Here is a 21,883-nt window from a genome sequence, read left to right as displayed (position 1 = left end):
AAACATGTTCTTGAGGAGGACACTCCCCCACAACCCTCAGGGCAAGGGTTTTAAGCTGTGCCCTGGGGTCATATAAGGTTTTTATAGAAGGCGTTGTCGTAGAAACTTCAAAAAAGCTCCTTCGATTGGAAACTCAAAGGGCTAGTGCCCTTCTTAATAATCGAAAGGGATTGGAGGGCAACTAGCCCCCCCCCCACACCCATCATTCCCCCAAACACATCCAATCAAAATTTTAAGATAGACATTTTGTTCAGCATAGTTGATTTCCCTAGTCACAAAGTTCCTTGGCGTATTTGTAGATTCCTCTCTTTCGTTCAAACATCACATATCCCAGCTGTCTTCAACAATCTCAAGGCAAACATCAATGTTACATAGAGCTAGCCTGCTTCTAAGTGCTGACATGATGAAAATGCTTTATAATGCTTTTGTCTTCCCCTACTTGAACTACTGCTGTTCTGTATGAGGCAATACATTCAAATCTCATCTAAAATCCTTAAAGAGATCACAAAACCGTGCAGTTAAGGCCACATATTACCTTCCCAGAATATACCCCTCAACAGACCTATACAGAGACACTGGAACAATAGATACAACAGAGATAATCAACGTTAGTAATCTGCGTTTAGCACACTCGGCAATATCGAATAGAATTCCTCAAGGTCTTTCCTGGTACTTCGAACTTTGTAGCACAATTCATCGAGGAAGAGCTCTCCGGTGCAGCAAGTACAATTTTATGCTACCGAGAAGAAGGCTTACAAGGTCTCAACACTCTCCAGTTTATAGAAGTATTTCTGTATGGAACTCAATTAATGAATCTACTTAATCCATAAAATCATTTGTCACACTCCAAAAACGATACCTCTCTTACACAGTATTGGATACTGCATGAGTTAATGTCTCAATTTTTCGTTTGTATTTTATCCTCTCACTCTCCTTCTTTGACTCCACCTCGTCTCAATTCTTTCCTTTCTAATTCTTTATCCCTCTCTTATGTTATCAACTCTTCTCTTTCATTTCATAGTGTGATATAAATTTGTTTACCAATATCGGGTGTGACTCGTACAAGCATTGCTTTGAGTCGAAATGTTCATGTTAATTGTTTAGTTTGTTCATTTATTTAAAAATAAAAGGTTGATTGATTGATTGATTCATTGATTGATTTCCAGATAGAAAATATGTTTTTGAGGAGGATACTCCCCCACATCCCTCAGGGCAATGGTTATAAGTCATCCCCTGGGGGCATATAAGGTTTTTATAGAAGGCGTTGTCGTAGAAACTTCAAAAAGGCTCATTGGATTGCAAATTCAAAAGGCTAGTACCCTTTTTAATAGTCGAAAGAAATTGGAGGGCAACTAGCCCCCCCCCCGCCCATCATTCCCCCAAACACATCCAATCAAAATTTTTAGATAGCCATTTTGTTTAGCGTAGTTGACTTCCAGATAGAAAATATGTTTTCGAGGAGGACACTCCCCCACCATCCGCACGGCAAGGGTTTTAAATTATACCCTGAGGGGCATATAAGGTTTTCACAGAACAAAATTTGCACTTTACTGAAAAAATACAAATGAATGTGCATTGTCAGTTTAATATACATATACTGATATTTAGTAATCAAAATATTAATATTATTTCATTTATTAAAGTTATAAAAGTAAAAATGTTTATATTTTTTCAGTAAAGTGCAAATTTTGTTCTGGCCTTGGGAAGGCATAGGGGTTTTGCGCCCAAACTATGTTAATTTCTGCTCCTTTTGAGTTTGACTCGGTTATTTATTGTAATTTCTGTTCGTTTGGGTTTCCTTTATTTATCGATGTTGATTTGTGGTAGTTTCACACTTGGTAGATTATTTGATTTTATTGTTGCTCATTTTTTGTTTAATGGGGTTCTTTGCTTTTATTTGAAAAGATTATTTTGTGGATTTTTTTTTTTTAATTAATTATTAGTAAAGATGATGGGAGCAGTGAAGATGTTAAAAGTAGAATAGCCAAGGCTCAGGTTTTTTTTTATAATTAAAAAAGTTTGGAAGAATAGGAAGATAAGTCTGCAAACCAAGATTAGAATATTAGAAGCTAAAGTGATGACAGTGGTCAAAGATGGTTCTGAAGCATGCACGCTCCAGAAAGCGGATGAAGATTGGCTAGATTAATTCCAGAGAAATTGCCTACGGACTGTTCTGGATCCAGCTGACTAACTGTGTTTCAAACAGTAGACCGTACGAAAAATGTAGTTCAATCCCGCTTTCTAGGGCTATAAGGAAAGAAAGGTTGAGATGACAAGGGCACGTTGCGCGTATGAAGGATGACAGATTGCCAAAGATTGTCCTTTTTGGTCAACCGTCTAGGGCTAAACGGAAAGCAGGTCGTCATCGTCAGGGGTGGGAGGACGTAATAAAGAAAGACTTGAAGGAAATGGGAACTTCCTGGGAGGTTGTAAAACGGGAGGCTTTAAAGATCGGAATGGAGGAGGAGCGTACGTAGCTGTATTGGCCTCATGCGGCTTGGTGCTGAGGTGAGTTGTTAGTATTAGTAGTACTAGTAGTGTGCTACTTCAATGCCCTTGACTTGCGGTAAATGATCGATTATGAGCAGGAACAGTGGGTGCCAGAGAGGAGTGGATAGCTACACTTACCTATAGGTAGCATTTTTATTTAAGTTAATAAATAAATAAAAAAAGCTTTTTTCCCACTGAAAGTAAGGAGCAAGATTAAAACGTAAAATATATAAACTATTACGTATATGAGGGGGGTTCTCCCTCATCAACACCTCGCCCATTGTGCCAAAGTTTTTTATTAATTTTGAAAAAGCTTCTTATTGTTCTAATTAAACGAATCTTGTGTTTCAGGAGTCGCTGTTAAAGAATTGGGAGAAAATTTGGACTTTGGTGCAATGAGCTATATGTTAAGGAGGGGGATTCCCCCTCATATACGCAAAGTTATGAATATGAGTTATGTAAATATTTAAAGTCATATACGCAAAGTTGAAAAAACTTTTTTTTATTTAATTTCTTGTTGTTTTTTAAATAATGCTAGGAAATCTCGCACCCCCTCCACGGAAAAATCCCTCCTCCCCACAAATATAATATATATCCTCTAGACAACTGAATCCTGGTTAAAATTCACCATGGACATATACCCCTTATCTACGCAATAATTTCTGTTTGTTTTAAGTTTTAATGTTGCTCCTTACTTTCAGTTTAATAAACGTGTTTTTTTATTTAATTTCTGGTCGTTTTTTAATTTATACCAGAAAATCTCGCTCCGCCTCCATGGAAAATCCCTCCTTCCCACGGATATATCCTCTACACAATTGAATCCTGGTGAGAATTCGCCAAGGACAGTTACTCTTAAGATCTCCATGCGTAAAATTGAGTCGGCAAAAGAGAAAGCAAGACATACGAAGAATTTCGCATAGGAATCCTGGCAAATTCCCCCAGTGTAAAATTTTCCCTGAAAACTTCCATCCTCATGGAAAATTCTCTCCATGTAAAATCTTTCCAGCAGAAAATCCCTCCCCCCACCCGAAAAATGTATGTATACTTCCCAAGTCCCAATAATGAATACTACACGTAAAAATGAGTAAATTTTATAATTATAAAGACCCTTTTTGTTTTGGGGGTTGGGGTGGCTAAAGACTAGCTTGTGCGGCTTATTTGTAGATTTGCACTACTCACCTCAATATTAGATAGGAGCTAAGTTCTCTTAATGACAAACAGAAGGATTACTTTTTTTTGGGGGGGGACTTAGTCGGAGTAAATTTCAATTTCTTGACTAATTTAAAATACGAACAAAAACGAGTGTAGAACGCGGTGTGTTCAAATATTTTATTTTAGTATCTTTCGATTAGTTTTATTTTCCTAATATCTTTAGGTATTTAATTTTCTATTGATCCTAGATTTCATAACGAAGTTTCTAAACTGCCAAGAACGTTATTTGCTGGTAAAGAAATGCCCATGAAACAAGCCAATGTAATACCGCTTTTTTTCAATTAAAAGGCAAAAATCTTTGCATTTTCAATTAATCCTTAAGTTTGAGTAGCTAATAATTTTGAACTATTCTACAGGAAACTATCATTATATATAAAAAAAAACTGCCCAACCATTTTTTCAGGGTGCCCTTCCGTCATAGGGAATCTCTTCCACAGTGGAGCTAAAATTACAATAAAATCAGCAAAAGTACTTTTAGGTCACTCAACAATTCCTCTATTTACCATAAATACTCCCAAAAATTCAAAATTTTTAAATGCCTTAAATGAAAAATCTTGTCTTTACATCAGTTTTCACACAAAAATAGCGCACCTATAAGTGAGTTAAACAAGGCTCTTCACTTCCAAGTTTTTCATACACCACGTTTTTATTGGTTTATAAACAAAAGTTCTCAAAGATTTTAAGCAGTTTTTAACTACATTTTTTCATTATAAAAATCTATAGTAAGCTGTGTTGTTAACTTTAAACTGAACTTCTTTCAATTTTTAGCATCTTTTTTTTCTTTTAGATTTGTATCACGGAAAGCATGTTCTTGTTTATGATATTTCTTCATTAGCCACCGTCAACGAAGAGATCTTGTCTGCAAACATATATTTTCAGGGTAACAGCGTTATGCATGAGGATGAAATAATTGTCTACATTAAGGATGCTTTTCACCATTCTAAGGACTTACAAAGTTTAAAGATTATAAATTCTGGTGACAAATTAACTCACAGAGACATTACGCACGCAGTTAATCTAATTTTGAAAGGTGACGAACGGCAATTACTCATCATTTCTGCGGCATTTGAGAACCACATTGAAACACTACTAAAGATGGAGCCGTTTGTAGTTGTTTTTTCTAAAGAAGAACAAAACGGCGCTGAAAAACGTCCTATTCGACACCGCAGATCAATACATAATAATGAGATTGATAATAATATCATTGAGTTACCAGTATATGAATCAGAAGAATCTCGATCAAATGACATTGTTGATCCGAAAAAGTTTGACATTTTTTCAAATAAATTCATTATGAAAAGTCGGCCTTCAAGAAAATACAAAAACAAGAGTAGAAAAGGATCTAAATACATCCCGTATCCGAGAGGCTATAAGAAACCAAGGAAATTCAAAGGCAATAAGGATCGGATAACACTTCCTGCTTCGTGGCTTAAAGGAAGCAATATGGTGAGTTGAAACATGAATATTAGCTATGTAATAAAAACTTAAAATTGATCTAAAATATAACGATTGTAAAAATTTGAAAACAAGGCCCAAAAAAGCTGCACAATTTACTTTGATAAGTTCACCTTAATTTTTGTACTAAGTCTCAACGGTGTAACAATCGTGTTACCGGTGCACAGCAAAGCAACACACCTACATTTTTTTCAGAGTTTCTTAAATACTTTTCTGTACAGATAGCTATAAGTACCACAGGTGCCAGTGGTGAATCCTGGGTTAAAGAGGTGGGGAGCTTGCTACCTACAATTTTGGGACATTCTTTTGGATAACTGATTCTTATAAATGTAAGTGAAAACTGAACAAAATTAAACTACACCCAAGCCAAGGAGAGAAGGGAGACTTAACCCTGCTACTTCGTATTGATGCGTTTTGCCAAATTTTGACGTCATAGGTATAACAGTCATTAGCTGAAAAAAAAAATCATTGTACTTTGAATTTTCATCAAGTTTCGTAGAGTTCTCTCGCTCTCCTGATCTTTTCTCTCGAAATTTTCTAACTCCCATCCGACAGGGAAAAAAATTGAATTGAATTCTTTTTCTAAGTAGACAACAAAATAGTAAGTCACACAGGAGTATTTAGCAACAGTGTCTAGCAGTGTTTAGCATCGAAAAAAAAACATCCTAAAATCATCTATATAAACTTTTGCTTTGTGTTACTGATCCTCTAATCACTGCAATAAAAATCAATTAAAAGGAAGCTAAAAATGCATAAACTGCAATTTTAATGCAAAATGCTTTATGAAATTTATATATATAAATTTCATTAAAAATCAATCCTCAAATATATTTCAGATTGGAAATAGTATTCCAGACTCTTCGTTGCCATCTTTTAACACCAAACCTAGGCAGTGTGGACTTCAGAAAATTGCTGTTGACATAGATGAAATAGGATGGTCTGATTGGGTCATATCGCCTAAAGTCTTTAATGTCAGCATTTGCACTGGAAGTTGTAACGAGGTATAATATAGCCACCATATTTTATCTGTCTGCTTTCCTTTGGTTGCATTCTTCAATATCTGCTTCAGTTTTGTTTCCTCAAAAAATCCAAAAATGTGAAATAATGTCATGAGCCCCCCCCCCCAACCAAAGAAAAAAACAACTAAATTTTCTTGAATTGCCGGGCACTTCTCTTCAAGTCATCATGTAAATTTTATTTTAGTTGATTATTGAGCCCTCCTGAACTTTTTTATCCCCCTCCCCCGAAATTAAATCATGCGTAAGCGCCTGAGAAGAGTATCGGACAGTGGACCTGATGAGAGGACAGCCTCAAGTTTGTCTCCCAGAATTAAAACATTTAGCGTTGCCTAACAGAATGATAAAGTTATTTATACAAACAAATAAAAACATTTTTTTTACCATATTTTTTATTGATTTTATGTTATGTATGTCCATCAGCCCAGTCCCCCTGTTAGACCAAGCCTGAATAAAGGTGCTGCGAGGTAGTTTCTCCCTTTTCATTGCAGAAAACTGTTTTTGAATTTACAAAAAAAAATCATTTAACTAAACTAATTTGCTTCGTATTTCATAAAATTATACATAATTGTGTATAAGTGCGCATCAGCTAGTATGAAGGAGGGATGGTGGGTCATTTTGTAGAAAGAAGGGGGGATTTCTCAAAGAAATACAGTTTTATAACGAAATATCCTAACTCTTAATGAGCCTTCAGACAAGTACAGGAAGACTTTGCAGGAAGGGAGGGGGAGGCAGAAATATACGTTGAAGGCCTCTCTATTCCAGGAAGTTTTTGTGGTCTATGCCTTTATTATTGGTGCTTGGGGGGGGGGGTATAGTGCCTTTAATCTTTTTAATATTTTTATATCTAGCATACAAAAATTAAGCGAGAATAATGGGTAATTTTTCGTAAATGGAGAAGCAGTGTGGTTTAAGAAATTATTTTTTCTATCTAGAATAAAATTTTACGTTCAAACGCCTGCCGGCAAAGAGGTGTAAAAGATGAGGCGAGACATCGTCAGCCTCACAAAGAAAGTTCTTGGGGTGGGGGTGGGGATTTGGTGAGTGCTACGAGGAGCTTTAATTAAAAGCGAGAAGATCAAAAGTCACGCAGAATTTTCAAACGTATGAACGATAAAATTGATGTTCATTCAAAAATTTTAATTAAAAATTCAGATTTTGTCAAAAATTTTAATTACAGTTGAATGTTTTACTTCTTAAGCAGAAAAACTTAAAACGCGGGACGCTACTAATCAATTTACAATTATTGGTCTGTAGAACTGAATTGTAAGAAATTGGGAGTATATGGGGCCGGTAGCCCACATCATATCTTTGTTATGTCTATATAGGAATGATTTGTAAAATGATCAGAAATTAAACAAAAAAAACTGTTTTTTCAACTGAAAGTAAGGAGCAACATTAGAAATTAAAATGAACCGGTGATATTCCGAATATGAGGAGGGCTGCCTTCTTCTCAACTCCTCACTCTTTACCGTGAAGTTTTACTAGTCATACTTTTTTAAGAACGGCTGCTGAAACAAACAAGGCCGTTGATTTGGAACAACAAGCTTTCTTAAAGCGCTTAAAAACTTTTTAAAACAATAAAAAACTGAAATGGAATAAGAAACTTTCTTAAAGAACTAAAAAAAAAAATTAGCATAACGAGTGACGGGTTGAGAAGGGGGCACCCACGGTTATCGTATTTGAATTGTAATGGGTAGAAAAAAGTGCTGTTATCAGTAATTGCATTATATTTGCTTAAAAATAGCAAATTTAATTGGTGAATTTAACGATTCAAGTAAACCCTTAATTGTACATCCCTGCTCTGGAGATTAACATCCCCTTGAAATCTTAAATATCAGGCGTGAGAGCGTATTCTTCGAACATTAAATAGCTGCATAACGATTCTGGAGATTATGGTCCCTTGAATTCTCAAACATCAAACAGGAAGGCGTCATAACATCTAACCGTCAGGAGCACTAACGTCGGGAGCTCTACAAAATGCGTGCTCTACAAAATCCGTCATAACATCGACAAAAAAATCCATCAGAACCACTAACCGCCATAACATCTAAAATTTTAAAACTTTAGTTTTTTGAGATTTAGGGGGGAAAAGGTACCTAGGTTAGGTTACATATTTAATATATGATATGCTTTACCCCCACCCCCCTGATGTGCAAATATCTAGCCGAAATTCGCTTCTAAACTATTCTATACTTATTATTATTATATAAACTTATAATTTTTTCAGATGTTATGACGATTAGTGGTTCTGGCGGATTTTCCTTTTAGATGTTATGACGGTTAGTGCTTTTGACGGTTAGTCGAAATGGTAGCACCCCCGTCAAACATAAACGCATGCTCTTCGAACATGAAATGACTACATAATGTCGATTCTGGGTTCTGGAACGCTATAGGCCAGGGGTTCTCAAACTGTGGTACGCGTACCCCTTGGGGGTACGCAAATATTTTGAGGGGTACGCAGCCGGCCAATAGAAAAATAAAACAGCCCTTTAACTCTATGCTTGGCAATTTTATTTATATTTTAGCTATAGTTTACTTAGTATCGGTAACTGAGAAGGGCTTCCTAAAAAGTTTTGTGGGTAAAAAGGAGTACAGTGTCTAAAGAAGTTTGAGAACCACTGCTTTAGGCTATAGCAATTCTGGAGATTATATCCCCTGAATTCTGAAAAATTTAATATAATCGTATGCTCATCGAACATCAAATGGCTATATGACAATTCTGGAGATTATATCCCCTGAATTCTCAAAAATCAAATATAAGTATGTAGTGTTCGAACCTCAAATGGCTATTTAACGATTCTGGAGATTATGTCCCTTTGGATTCTCAAAAATCAAATACAAGCGCGTACTCTGCGAGCATCAATCGGTTATGTAATGATTTTTCACTTACTTGGACCAGAATTGCCACTAGACCTAGAAAACAGAAGAAGTCAGGTTATGCAAAACTCAACAAACTACGGAAACAATAGCCAATTTAAACACGTGCTGTGTTTCATTCCGCTTATTTCGTTTAAAACCATGGAACTGACTAAACACAATTCAAAAGGTGTTCAACACTTTTTTTCATTGAAGAAGCAATCTTGCATATATTGCACTTGATAAATAACTGACAACGCAGGAGGATAAATTGAACCGAGAAAAATTAATGTTGGAATAAATCATTACTCGCCAATTCATTTGTCTGTAGGGGGGAGGGATCCATTTTTCAAAGTCTGTGAGGAGGCAATTTCGTTTTTTTTTTTTTTTTTTAAATGATAATCCCGAAAATATGGAATCTTTTATTGAAAACAACAACAAAAAATCAATTTTCAAATTTATGAGGGACAAAAGAATATAAGGGGCAATTGCACCCTATTCAATTGACTCGCCTGTTCTAAATATCTCATGTTGGCAACCCTGGTTAGAAATCAGTCCTGATATGGAATTTGGTTACACCCTGGAATGTTATTAATCCTCTATTGATTTTAAACATTTGAATTTTTATAATAGATTTTTTTATTGATTTTTAACATTCAATGAAACCATTGAATGTTAATAAACATTTATTATTAATCCTCTTATTCGACCACAGGAAACTTGTGTCGATTTAAAAAAAAACTTAGTACCAGCTGTCGTAAAATAACAAAAGCACTCACACTAGAGCCCGACAAAGTACTTCCAAAATAAACAATCTGCTTCTTTATCATTATTATATTAATGGGGACCACCCTCGTATGTAATTCGAACTACTTCACTACCACTTTGGTTGAAGAGTAATTATTAATAAAAAGAGTACCGCCAGGTGGCCTTTTCGACCCCTACCCTGGGTCTACAGGAAATTAAATGATGCAAAAATGATGGGATATTATGGGTACACTATATTATGGGTACACTATAAACGACATGTATAAAATCAGCATGTGCAATACCGCCAAATACAATATGGGATCTCGTTTTGATGGTAATTAACTCTTTTATGTTGTGCCAGGTATTGCTGTCTAAAAAGTCACAGCATGATTAGGGTTTTTGGCAGCGTATGGCAATAAGTAACAGATTTTAACTCTTGGAATGACTTTAAAACAATGGTGCTATTTCAATTTATTAGCACTATTCACTTTAGTACACAGTTCTTTCATTTCCTCTACTTTCAGAAAAAAGGATATATCATATATCCTTCCCAGTAACTTTTAAAACGTTTTGACATGGCCATTAAATCAAAATTCTACGAAAATATACCCTATCCATCCAGGGGCGCAGCTAAGGGGGCGTGCCGATAGCTTGGAACTTCGGGCGTCTTTGGCGTCTTAATTTAGCTTATGTGTCCGCATTTGTTGGCAGAGTGGATGATACATGCGTTCTTTTTATCCCCCCTCCCCCCCAAAAAAACTCAATACCCTAGCTTCACCTCTGTATCCACTTTCTGAGGAAATTTTGGTAAAGGTCCAGAAAAGCGTCTCTTGGGAAGGAGATGTGTTAGAACAAAAAGAGAGACATTTCTACGTTGCTAAATTTTTGTTCTTCTGCATGGTTTTGTTTGCGTTTTTGACAATTCATCCCTGGTCTCCCTGTTATGGATTCATATAGCCCTAGACTATATAAAAAAAAAACTAACATAACAGTTGATGAAAACTGATAAATCAATTCAAAAACTGAAAACAGAGAAAATAAGAAGCAACAAGGAAATTTGATTCATTGATACCTCAGCATATTATAAAGTAAGAATTGCATCACTTTTTTTCATGGGGGGGGGGTCGTTTATTTTTGTAAAGCCTAGGGTTGTATGAGACCCTTAGAGGCAGGCTAGGGATGCATTGTCAAAAACGCGGTTACTTATGTACTATTTGTAACAAACGCCCCATATTATATAGGAAGTATGCTTAAGAAACTAGTCAAAGGGGTATCTTTCAATAGACAATTGGATTGGAAAGCGGGGTTTGTCATTGCGTCTACAATATTTAAACTGTTGTTTTTGGGGGCTTAGGGGGTATGGAAAGGTACCTAGGTTGCGTTAGGGTAGGTTAGGTTACGTATTTAATATATGCTATGCTTTACCCCCCCCCTCCCTAAGGTGCAAATATATAGCCAAAATTTGTTTCTAAACTATTATATTTTCATCCTATTTTGTTTTATTTCATTAGCATTAACCAAACTTCCCTTTTCGCGTGTGTTACAAATAGTACATAAGTACCAAAACGCGAACAAAACCATTAATATGAACACAAAGTTAAAAATCTAAGAATGTCTCTCTTTTTAATTAAGCTTGTCTCCTCCTGAAGATCTACTATTTTATATCTTTACCGAAATTTTAATTCAATATCTACCAGAGTTGAAGTAATAGCAGTAACTCGGATGAACTTTCCTTCTGCTTACAGTAGTCATGAGAAATTTTAATGTCTTCTTCTGGTGACCAGTTGCCAAACAACATAGACTCCCAACCGAAGAATTCCAGAAGACTTTAACTTCTCCGGCGGAGTTTCAATCAGAGGCAACGCTGTAGCGTTGCCTATAGTAAAGGCCATACGGCTCCAATGTTTTATTTATTATTTTTTTTTCCCAGAAGCATTTCTACGGAAGGGGTCGTCGTAGAAACTTTAAAGGGGGCTCATTTGATTGGAAATCGAGAGTTCTAGTGCCCTTTTTAATAGTTGAAAATGATTGGAGGGCAACTACCCCCCCCCTCCACGCTCATCGTTCCCCCAAATACATCCAATCAAAACTTTTTGAGATAGCCATTTTGTTCAGCGTAGTTGATTTCCAGATAGAAAATATGTTTTTGAGGAGGATAATCCCCCACAACCCTCAGGGCAAGGGTTTTCAGTTATGCCCTGGGGGCATATAAGGTTTTTATAGAAGGCGTTGTCGTAGAAACTTCAAAAAAGCCTCATTCAATTTGAAATTCAAAGGGCTAGTGGCCTTTTTAATAGTCAAAAGTGATTGGAGGGCAACTAGCCCCCCCCCACGCCCATCAGTCCCCCAAACTTATCCAATCAAAATTTTGAGATAGCCAGTTTGTTCAGCGTAGTTGATTTCCAGATAGAAAATATGTTTTTGAGAAGGACACTCTCACACAACCCTTAGGGCAAGGGTTTTAAGTTATGCCCTGGGGGCATATAAAGTTTTTATAGAAAGCGTTGTCGTAGAAACTTCAAATAAGGCTCATTCGATTGGAAATTCAAAGGGCTAGTGCCCTTTTTAATAGTCGAAAGTGATTGGAGGGCAACTAGCCCCCTCCCCGCCCAGCATTCCCCCAAAAATATCGACTCGCAATTGTGAGTTATTCATTTTGTTCCGTATAGTTGATTTTCAGATAGAAAATACGTTTTTGAGGAGGGCACTCCCCCACAACCCTCAAGGCAAGGGTTCTAAGTTAAACCCTGGGGGCATATAGGTTTTCTGTAGAATGTGTTGTCGTAGAAACTTCAAAAAAGGCTCATTCGAATGGAAATTCAATGGGCTAGTGCCCTTTTTAATAGTCGAAAGTGATTTGAGGGCAACTAACCCCCCTCCCACGCCCACCTTTTCCCCAAACACATCCAATCAAAATTTTGAGACAGGCATTTTATTAAACGTAGTTTTAAGTTCTGGAACTTAGGTCTTTGAGGATGACAACTCTCTCACAGCCCTCAGGGCAAGGGTTGTAATTTAAGGATTCTCCGAATCCTTCATATTATTTCTTATGGAAGGGATACTCGTATAAACTTTAGAGAGGGCTCATTTGATTGGAAATTGATAGTTCTTGTTCACTTTTTGAGAGTCAAAAGAGATTGGAGGGCAACTAGCCCCCCTCCCTAACGTAGCCTAAAGTAATGCAATTTACTTAATTAACGCAAGGTTGCGCTAATTAAGCTTGCTCCTAACGCAAGTTTATCGGATCAACCTATTTTTTGCCCCCCCCCCCTAGAAAAATCCTGGATCCTCCCCTGGTGTAAGGGCACTATAACTTTTAATTTGTATTTCAATGAACCCCGTGCCAAAGTTTATGCGACCGCCTCTTCCACATAAAGTGCCCCTGGAAAAATAAGTAATTATTAATTCATTGAACCCTTATGGCTCTTTACTTAGGTAACGCTATAGCATTGCCTCTGACCTAAAAAGTTGAGTAGAAATTTCAGTTTCTATTTTTATGAATATCCGAAATTATCTGAGGAGAATATGTTTGGGGGAGCATATTCCACGGCTGGGAAATTTCTGCAGGGTGGAGTTTAACGCGGGGGAATTATCAGCCGGAAAAGAAAATGTTTTTGGAGGGGGGACGAATTTCCCAGGGGTAAGTTTTCCAAATTCGAATTATTCAGGGAGGGGACGACTCAACCCATTCGATAATATTCTAGATTTTACATATGAATGTAACGGGAATAAAGAATCGAAGGGAATGTCAAAGATAGCCCTTCAGGTTCCTTTAGACAAATATTTTCGTGTATTTTGAAAAAAGACATATTCAAAAGATAGGTTATTTTCAGTTTTATTACTTTCTCTGTGGCTGCTCAATTATGCATGTGAGGGGGGGACTCCCCCCACCACTGTTTACGCTAAGGTTTCAGTTTTTATCTCAAGGCTTAAAAATGGACGAAATGCGATAAAAGTATAACTCAAAATAACATATATAGAATAATATATGCACATAACACGGAACAATTAATCAAAATTGCATATTATGAGTTGAGGCTCACCCAAATCATGGGCCAGGGGGCTCACCATTCCACAATCTATGAAAGCAATCCTGCAATAACTAAAAATATAAAGTATTTTTTAAGTATTTTAACGTCTTCCACAACTCAAACGGTCCAACATTGTACATCCCAAAGAGTCTCTCTAATCTCCTAAATCGGGAACGGAGGAGATAAGTGAAGTTCCGCCCCGTATTGGATGAGTCTCCAACTAAGCATGGTCACTGTTTCTGTTTTCTGTTTCTTTCTGTTTTTAAAGTACCTGTTTCTGTTGTGTTCTTACAAAAAAACAGAAACAGAACAGAAACAGATGACCTGTTTTCTATTTACCTGTCTCTGTTTCTGTTTTTGTAATAACTATTTTGTCCTGTTTCTGTTTTTTACCAACTGTTTTTCTACTGTTCTTGATTTTACTTTATTGATTCGAGAATGAGATATTAAGAAATTTCGAACTTGCAAAATAGTGTTTTAAATCGTGATTTGAAATTTTGAAGAAGCGTGGTTACGCCCCATACAGTTTTTGCGATTGGAGCGCTAATATAGAGTAGTAGTAAGTAAAATGATGGCACTCAGTGTGTCTAACATATCAAATGTGCTGCTAGATTGTTTAAGCTATGCAAAATTAGGGCTTAGGAGTCAGATGAGAGTAGGTAGGTGTGTAAATGGGAGAACGGTAAAGGTTCAGTTTTGTTCTACTTAAACAATTTATTTTTGGTGTATATTATTCAGTCAATTGAGCAGCAAAGTTGCACAGATACTGTCAAGGTGAAGCAAGATTCAAACAAATCACTTATTACTGTATATCCTGGTTCTATTGGCAGGGCCTCTGTATCCTACATTATATGGGAAGTAATCCGCACCTTTAACCGGGAAAACTTTAGTTCAACGGTTTTTATGGAATTTATTCTGCTAGATAACAGTGATTTGCTATGATTACCATACTAGCCTATACATGATAAATACCAATTATTCATTGCAAATTTTCTTAAATGTTTAGTCAGAGAGGAATGTAAATGTATTGAAGTCTTGTCCAGTAGAAATATATGTTTTTGCTGGCACGTATTATTGCATCAACATAACAACATATACTTTTTCAAGATGTCAAATATACATTTTCAACCATCTCTAAATATAATCAATGGAGACCCTTTCAGGGAAAAGCCTAGAGTTGAAACAGTGGCCTAACTAGCTGATTCTGGCCTAGCAGGCCAAAGTCTTATAAAATGCTGATACACTTTTCTCATTCTGTAGAATAACTTATCTTCCGTTGAACACGGTAATTTTTGCCATACAGCACAATAAATAAATAAAAAATGCCACTAAGCAGTATATTATTTCTTGTATCTGTCTCTTAAATACCTATTATAGACAATCAAATTCCTGTAAAAATTAATATGATATGATTTATCGTATGCAGCGCAATGGCGCTGCCTAACTAAAGAACAATGTTGCAACAATGTATTATTATTATTTTTTCCATACAAGGGCACTTTGTATCGAAGGAGTTTTCGTAGAAACTTCGAAAAGGGCTCATTCAATTGGAAATTGGAGTGGCTAGTGCCCTTTTTAATAGTAGAAAGTGATTGGTAAGTAACTAGACCCCCCCATGCCCATCATTCCCTCAAACACATCCAATCAAAATTTTGAGATAGCCATTTTGTTCAGCGTGACTGGTTTCTAGATACAAAACGTGATTTTGAGAAAGAAACTCCCCCACAGCACTCACGGCAAGGGTTTTAAGTTATGCCCTAGGGGCATATAAGAACGATGTTGCACAATCTATTATTTATTATTTTCTCCTTTAGAGCAGGGCACCTTGTATCGAAGAAGTTGTCGTAGAACATTTGAAAAGGGCTAATTCAATTGGAAATTGGAGTGGCTTGTTCCCTTTTTAATAGTCGAAAGTGATTGAAAGGCAACTAACACCCCTTCCACGCCCACCATTTCCCGAAACACATCCTATCAAAATTTTGAGATAGCCATTATAGAAATTATGTTTTTGAGGAGGACACTCCCCCACAGCCCTCAGAGCAAGGGTTGTAAGTTATGCCCTGGGGGCATATAAGGTTTTTACAGAAGGCGTTGTCTTAGAAACTTCAAAAAAGGATCATTCGATTGGAAATTCAAAGGTCTAGTGCCCTTTTTAATAATCGAAAATGATTAAAGGGCAACTAACCCCCCTCTCACGCCCGCCTTTTCCCCAAACATATCCAGTCAAAATTTTGAGATAGCAGTTTTATTCAACGTAGCTTTAAGTTCTGGAAATTACGTCTTTGAGGATGACAACCCCCCCAGAGCCCTCGGGGCAAGGGTTTTAAGATATGGCCTTGGGACATATAAGGCATTTATAGAAAGTGTTCTCACAGAAAAGTTAAAAAGGGCTTATTCGGTTGGAAATGGAAAGGGCTAGTAACTTCTTTAATAGTCGAAAGTGATTAGAAGGCAACTAACACCCTTCCGCGCCCACCATTTTCCCAAACACATCCAATAAAAATTTTGGGATAGCCATTTTGTTCGGCGTAGTTGATTTCCAGAGAGAAAATATGTTTTTGAAGAGGACACTCCCCGACAACCCTCAGGGCAAGGGTTATAAGTTATGCCCTGGGGGTATATAAGTTTTTTATTGAAATCTTTGTCGTAGAAACTTGAAAAATGGCTCATTCAATTTGAAATTCAAAGGACTAGTGCCCTTTTTAATAGTCGAAAGTGATTTGAGGCAACTACCCCCCCTCTCACGCCTACCTTTTCCCCAAGCACGTCCAATCAAAATTTTTAGATAGCCAATGTATTCAGCGTATTTTAAAGTTTTGGAAATTAGGTCTTTGAGGATGACAACTGCCCCCCCCCCACAACCCTCAGGGCAAGGGTTGTAAGTTATGCCCTGGGGGCATGTAAGGTTTTAACTCAAAGTGTTGTCGTAGAGACTTCAAAAGGGCTCATTCAATTAGACATTGAAAGGGCTAGTGCCTTGTTTAATAGTTGAAAGTGATTGGATTGCGACTAACGCTCCTCTCACACCCACCATTTTCCCAAACAAATCCAATCAAAATTTTGAGATATCCATTTTGTTCAACGTAGTTGAAATTTCTGGAAATTAGGCATTTTCGGATGATACCCCCTCAGATCCCTCACTGCAAGGGCTGTAAGTTATGCCCTGTGGGCATATAAGGTTTATATAGAAAGTTGTAGAAATTCCAAAAAGGGCTTATTTGATTGGAAATTGAAATGGCCCTTTTTAATAGTCAAAAGTGAGTGGAGAGTAATTCACACTCCCCCTCTCATGCCCACCATTTCCCCAAAACATTCAATCAAAGTTTAGAGATAGCCATTTCGTTCAACATAGTTGAAGGTTCTGGAAATCATGCATTTAAGGATGACAAGCCCCTCAGAGCCCCCCGGGGACAGATTTTAAGTTATGCCCTGGGGGCATATACGGTTTTTATAGAGTCTTCGTAAAACTTCAGAAGGGGCTCATTCAATTGGAAATTGAGAGGTCTAAAAATACAAATGAATGGGCATTGTCAGTTCCATATACATATAATGATATTTAGTAATCAAAATGTTAATATTATCTGATCTATTAAAGTTATAAAAGTAAAAAAATTTATATTTTTTTAAGTAAAGTGCAAATTTTGTTCTGGCCTTGGGAAGGCATAGGGGTTTTGAGCCCAACTTATGTTAATTCCTGTTCGGTTTGGGTTTCGCTTATTTATCGATGCTGATTTGGGGTAGTTTCACACTTGGTAGAATATCTTATTTTGATTTTGCTCATTTTTTGTTTAATGGAGTTCTTTACTTTTCTTTGAAAAACTTATTTTGTGGGAAAAGTTTATTTTAATTAATTAACACTAAAAGCCCTACTGGGCCATGGTTGATACACAATACACTTCAAAAATAATAAATGAAAGTAACCTTATAATACTGTGCTGCAAATTGTCTAAGTTTTTAGGAAACCGTAGCTAGGAGCTGTCATTTTGCTTTTTTTTGCTTACAGGTTTTCTTGGCTCATTGCGCAAACGAAACCGCTCAGGGGGAAATTTGCCCTTTTCCCCCTAATTACGCCACTGAGGTGGAAGAGGTCAGATATTTGGCTGGAGGTGCAATTTTCAAAATGGCAGGCTACTGGAAGGTGCTTCTAATTTTGTGAAAAATCCTAAAATCAACCTTTGTTTTATGACAAGCATGATTTCATTTTCTGATAACGACTTGGATTTTCCAAGACATCTTTCTGGGTACCCTATGGAAAAAAGGAAGCAAAGGAAGTGTTAGGTGCAACTTCTGAAGAGCGTCTCTAAAGGCTAGGGGAGTTTCTGCCATGATATTTATATATTATCTTAAAAGGAAGCAAACAATTGATATGCGCAAAGATAAAGTATACGCGGCTGGTGCTGAAAACAACAAACCCAAACCAACTAAAAAAACATATCAAGTCAGGCTGCTTCCCTTGAGAGAGCTCCGGATAATAAAGCAAGTGACACATAGGGTAATGGATTAGTGAAATCTGGAATAAGAAGAGCAGAGATACGACAGTTATTTTTATTTCCAATCGATCAAAATAAGCTGGTCTGCGGATGCTCTGCTGCAAAAACCTGTTTAAGGACAAATTGCCACTTTCTGCATTTTATAAGCCAGATATTAAAAAGCTTATTAAAAAAAACAACAGGGGGCTTGAAAGCACCATTTGGGTGAACCGTCCATTGTCACATAAGTTTTGCTGCCAAAAAAAAAGAAGTTCAGAAGGCTGCTTTAAGATCTGCCACTCAGACTAGCTTGACTTTTCACTGCTGGTCTGCAAAAGGATCTGGCTTTATATGTATCCCTGCCTATTACCCCAGGAAGATGAAAAATAAGCAGAGGTTGCACCACTATCTTTCACATTTCAAGAGGCATAATCATTCTCATACAACTACAAATACCCTTTGAGCAATCCAAGTTACAATCAGGAAGTTTTTAATGACAGATAAAATATTCCGCGTTGTGACTGATTCTGGGAACAATATCACTAAAGCCTGTAAGATATGAGCCCTTTCCTGAACTTCATGTTTTTACTATTGTTTTCGTTCATCTGTTGCACGAGTTCTTGGATTTTTGTCCACTCGAAGCATAGCCAATGACATCCCTGAAGAATATTGCTTGGAACCCTTTGATGAAGTCGAAGATGTCGATCCAACTGTTGAAAACGATTCAGACGGTCTTTCTTTTCTTTGTTCTGAAAACTCCGGAAATAGAAATACGCTTTCTGAAGAATCTGAATAAACTGATGCGGTGTCTAAAGAAGAGGGCGGTGAAAGTAAGGGAGAAAAAGAGCGGGGAGCTGGGAGTCTGTCAAAAAATGAGGTTGCAACACAGGCTATCCGAAGACACGTTACACTTGATCAAACATTGATAGTCGAGGTTGTCACTACTCCTTTTCCTTTGGGAATGGACCATGAAAACGTGCCTAAATAATCAAAAGTATTCCCACTCATATTTTTAAAACAAAAGTTTGATGTAGTAACACCTTCTATAATGAAGCGAGTGTATGGGTTGGAGAAAGTGCCGCAAAGCAAAAGAAATTTTCGAGATAAGTTATCAAAAAGTGCAATTGTTTTTATATTGCATTCCTTTGGAAACCTATTAAGAGAAGAGAATGCTTAAAGAAAGTATTGTGTAGCAAAAGGTCTAAGTTTCTTTGAAATTCAGAATTTGAGAAATTTCATTTTACATATTTACTTAAGAATGAATTCGGTTGAGGGCCTAGAACATTATTTTCTAGCGCAAAGCGCCGTAAAAATATACAAAGTACCCTTAAACCATGAATTTTCCTTTTGATTTGTCTCTCACACAAATTGGCTAGGAAATAATTAATTTTTAATAGTTGTTTTAAGCTGCGAGGCAACGAAAATTTTTGACTTGGTGGTAAGAAGTGTCATTTTCCCGTGCAGATTTCTTTTTTCATACATTGTTTCAGATGGCTTCCAAACATCAGGATGGGGGAAGAGGATAGCATGGTCTGGAGGGGGAGACTGTCCCCCGCCAAAGTAACTACGGGCTCTACTTAAACACTAATGACTTTGAGCTGACTGCACAATTTGATGACGAAAATTATTTTATTTTCAAAACGTCTCAAATAATTAGTACGCATTTCTGGAGAATTCGAGGAGATTCTTTATAAACATAAAAGCGCATTTTTGGAAAAAAGGAACGGGAAAATGGAAGAAAATATCCATAACAACGGATGGTGATGTTGTGTGCATAGACAGTTTTTCGCCCCTTTATTGAAAAACTGTTCTTTTTGGCGGAAAATGCTGCAATAGAACTAATAATAAACCAAAACTTGTCATTTACAAATTTTTTCTTCTTTAAGCTTTAGGTGTTCTAAAAACAGCTGTTTAATATTTTTTGAACGAAAACAGCTGTTTTCTGTTTTTACCAAAAAACAGAACAGAAAAAGAAACAGGACTTCTGTTTTTTTGTTGACCTGTTCTGTTTCTGTTCTGTTTCAATCAAGCCCTGTTTATTATTTTCCTGTTTCTCCAGAAAACAGAACAGTGTCCATGCTTATCTCCAACCTCACCCTCCCCCTCTCCTACTGTCTAGGCTAAAGTTTTCTTTTTTATGCCAAATACGCTGCCCCCACTCCAAAGACTTTAATAAGGTAATGTTTTGTATGGGAAGAACACATAGTAAATCTATTATAAAATACTTTAAATTACAGCCATACTTAAAATAAGGTTAAAATACATACTTTGCGATAAATGCTAAATTATTTTGGCGGAAAAAATCCGAAAAATGGTTTATACAAAACGACACTGTTCGTCCTTTATCGACAAGTAGATAAACCTAACTATTACTTTTAGAAGCTATCTTTTTGATCCATTCATTATGGTGGGAAAAAATCGGGCTTGATTTTCCAAAATCATGTAATCAAATTATGTTTGGCAAATGTCGTAGTATTTCAGTGCTTTATTATTATTAATTAAAAAGAACTTACATAAAAATAAGTTTTCTAAGAAGAGTAAAGAGCCATATTGAACTCAAGACCAGCAGAAATTAGTTCCTATTATAGTTCAAACTCAAAAAGACCAGAAATTACTGTTAAAGAATAAACAAAACACCGAAAGAACAGAAATTAAAATTAACTATCTTACAAACATAAAGATAACCTGTGCAAACATAAATAAATGAATAATTTTTATATAGCTTCAATATTTTTTATTATTTTCCCCCCAGAGCTGCTTTATATGCAAGGGTTAAAAATACCATTTTGTTAAAAATAGTTGTAAGGTTAAGTAACAAAACTCTAGCGTCGACAAAACCCCCCTGGGCCAGGGGGCTGGAAGGGATTCTCGTATAAACTTCAGAGAGGGCTCAATTGATTAGAAATTGAAAGTTCTAGTCCAGCTCTTAAGAGTCAAAATTGATCGAAGGGCAAATAACCCCCCCCCCCCCCACGTCCTTTTTTCCCACACCTTCATTTGAACTAATTCTGTTTATACCTGAAGGCCCAATGAGAGTTAGAATGTTTTGGTATTAACACAAACCTATTAAGTATATGCTCTCCTCCCTAACAAGGAAAGAAACAGAGAGTGTAAGGCAATGGCGGATCCAGGTTAGGGGCGAGGGGGCGCCCCCCCCCTAACGTAGTCTAAAGTAATGTAATTTACTTAATTAGCGCAAGATATGCTAATTAAACTTGCTATTTTTTCAATCCATTCATTGTTGTCAATCGCTGTCCACAAGTTATGCAAGCTGTCTATTGTTCATATATAAGGTTTTTATCAAAAAGGTAATCGTATAGACTTTGAAAAAAGCCTCATTCGATTTCAACTGAAAGTTCTAGATCAGTTTTTTAAAGTCAAGAATAATCGGACCGTCAGCAACCCCTCCCCCCCCCATGCCATATAAACTTAAAACTTTTTTCAATCAAAAACGAACAAAAATTAATTAAAAAACTTTCCGAAAAAAAAGTTTTTCAAAGAAAAGTAATGGCCATTTTAAAATTAAGCTGAGGAGATAAAAATACCTTTTAAAATTCAAACTCAAAACGACCAGAAATTACTATTAAAGAATAAATGAAAC

The 21,883-nt window shown here is 36.5% G+C and overlaps 1 protein-coding gene across 1 annotated transcript in view; it reads left to right on the top strand.

The window, feature by feature from the left end:
• The window catches only part of LOC148951921 (bone morphogenetic protein 3-like), a 77,136-nt gene that overhangs the window by 23,381 nt on the left and 31,872 nt on the right, over positions 1-21,883 (top strand). Inside the window, exons 2-3 of the mRNA XM_089088759.1 lie at positions 4,490-5,148; positions 5,994-6,158. Coding sequence (XP_088944885.1) covers positions 4,490-5,148; positions 5,994-6,158 — 824 coding nt within the window. The remainder of the gene's footprint in view (positions 1-4,489; positions 5,149-5,993; positions 6,159-21,883) is intronic.

The sequence above is a fragment of the Artemia sp. Qi Xiang Cuo genome, chromosome 5, assembly GCF_049724085.1.
Source record: "Artemia sp. Qi Xiang Cuo chromosome 5, ASM4972408v1, whole genome shotgun sequence".
NCBI lineage: Eukaryota > Metazoa > Arthropoda > Branchiopoda > Anostraca > Artemiidae > Artemia > Artemia sp. Qi Xiang Cuo.
The sequence above is the reverse complement of the archived record's forward strand: the minus strand, read 5'-3'. Positions and strand labels throughout refer to the sequence as shown.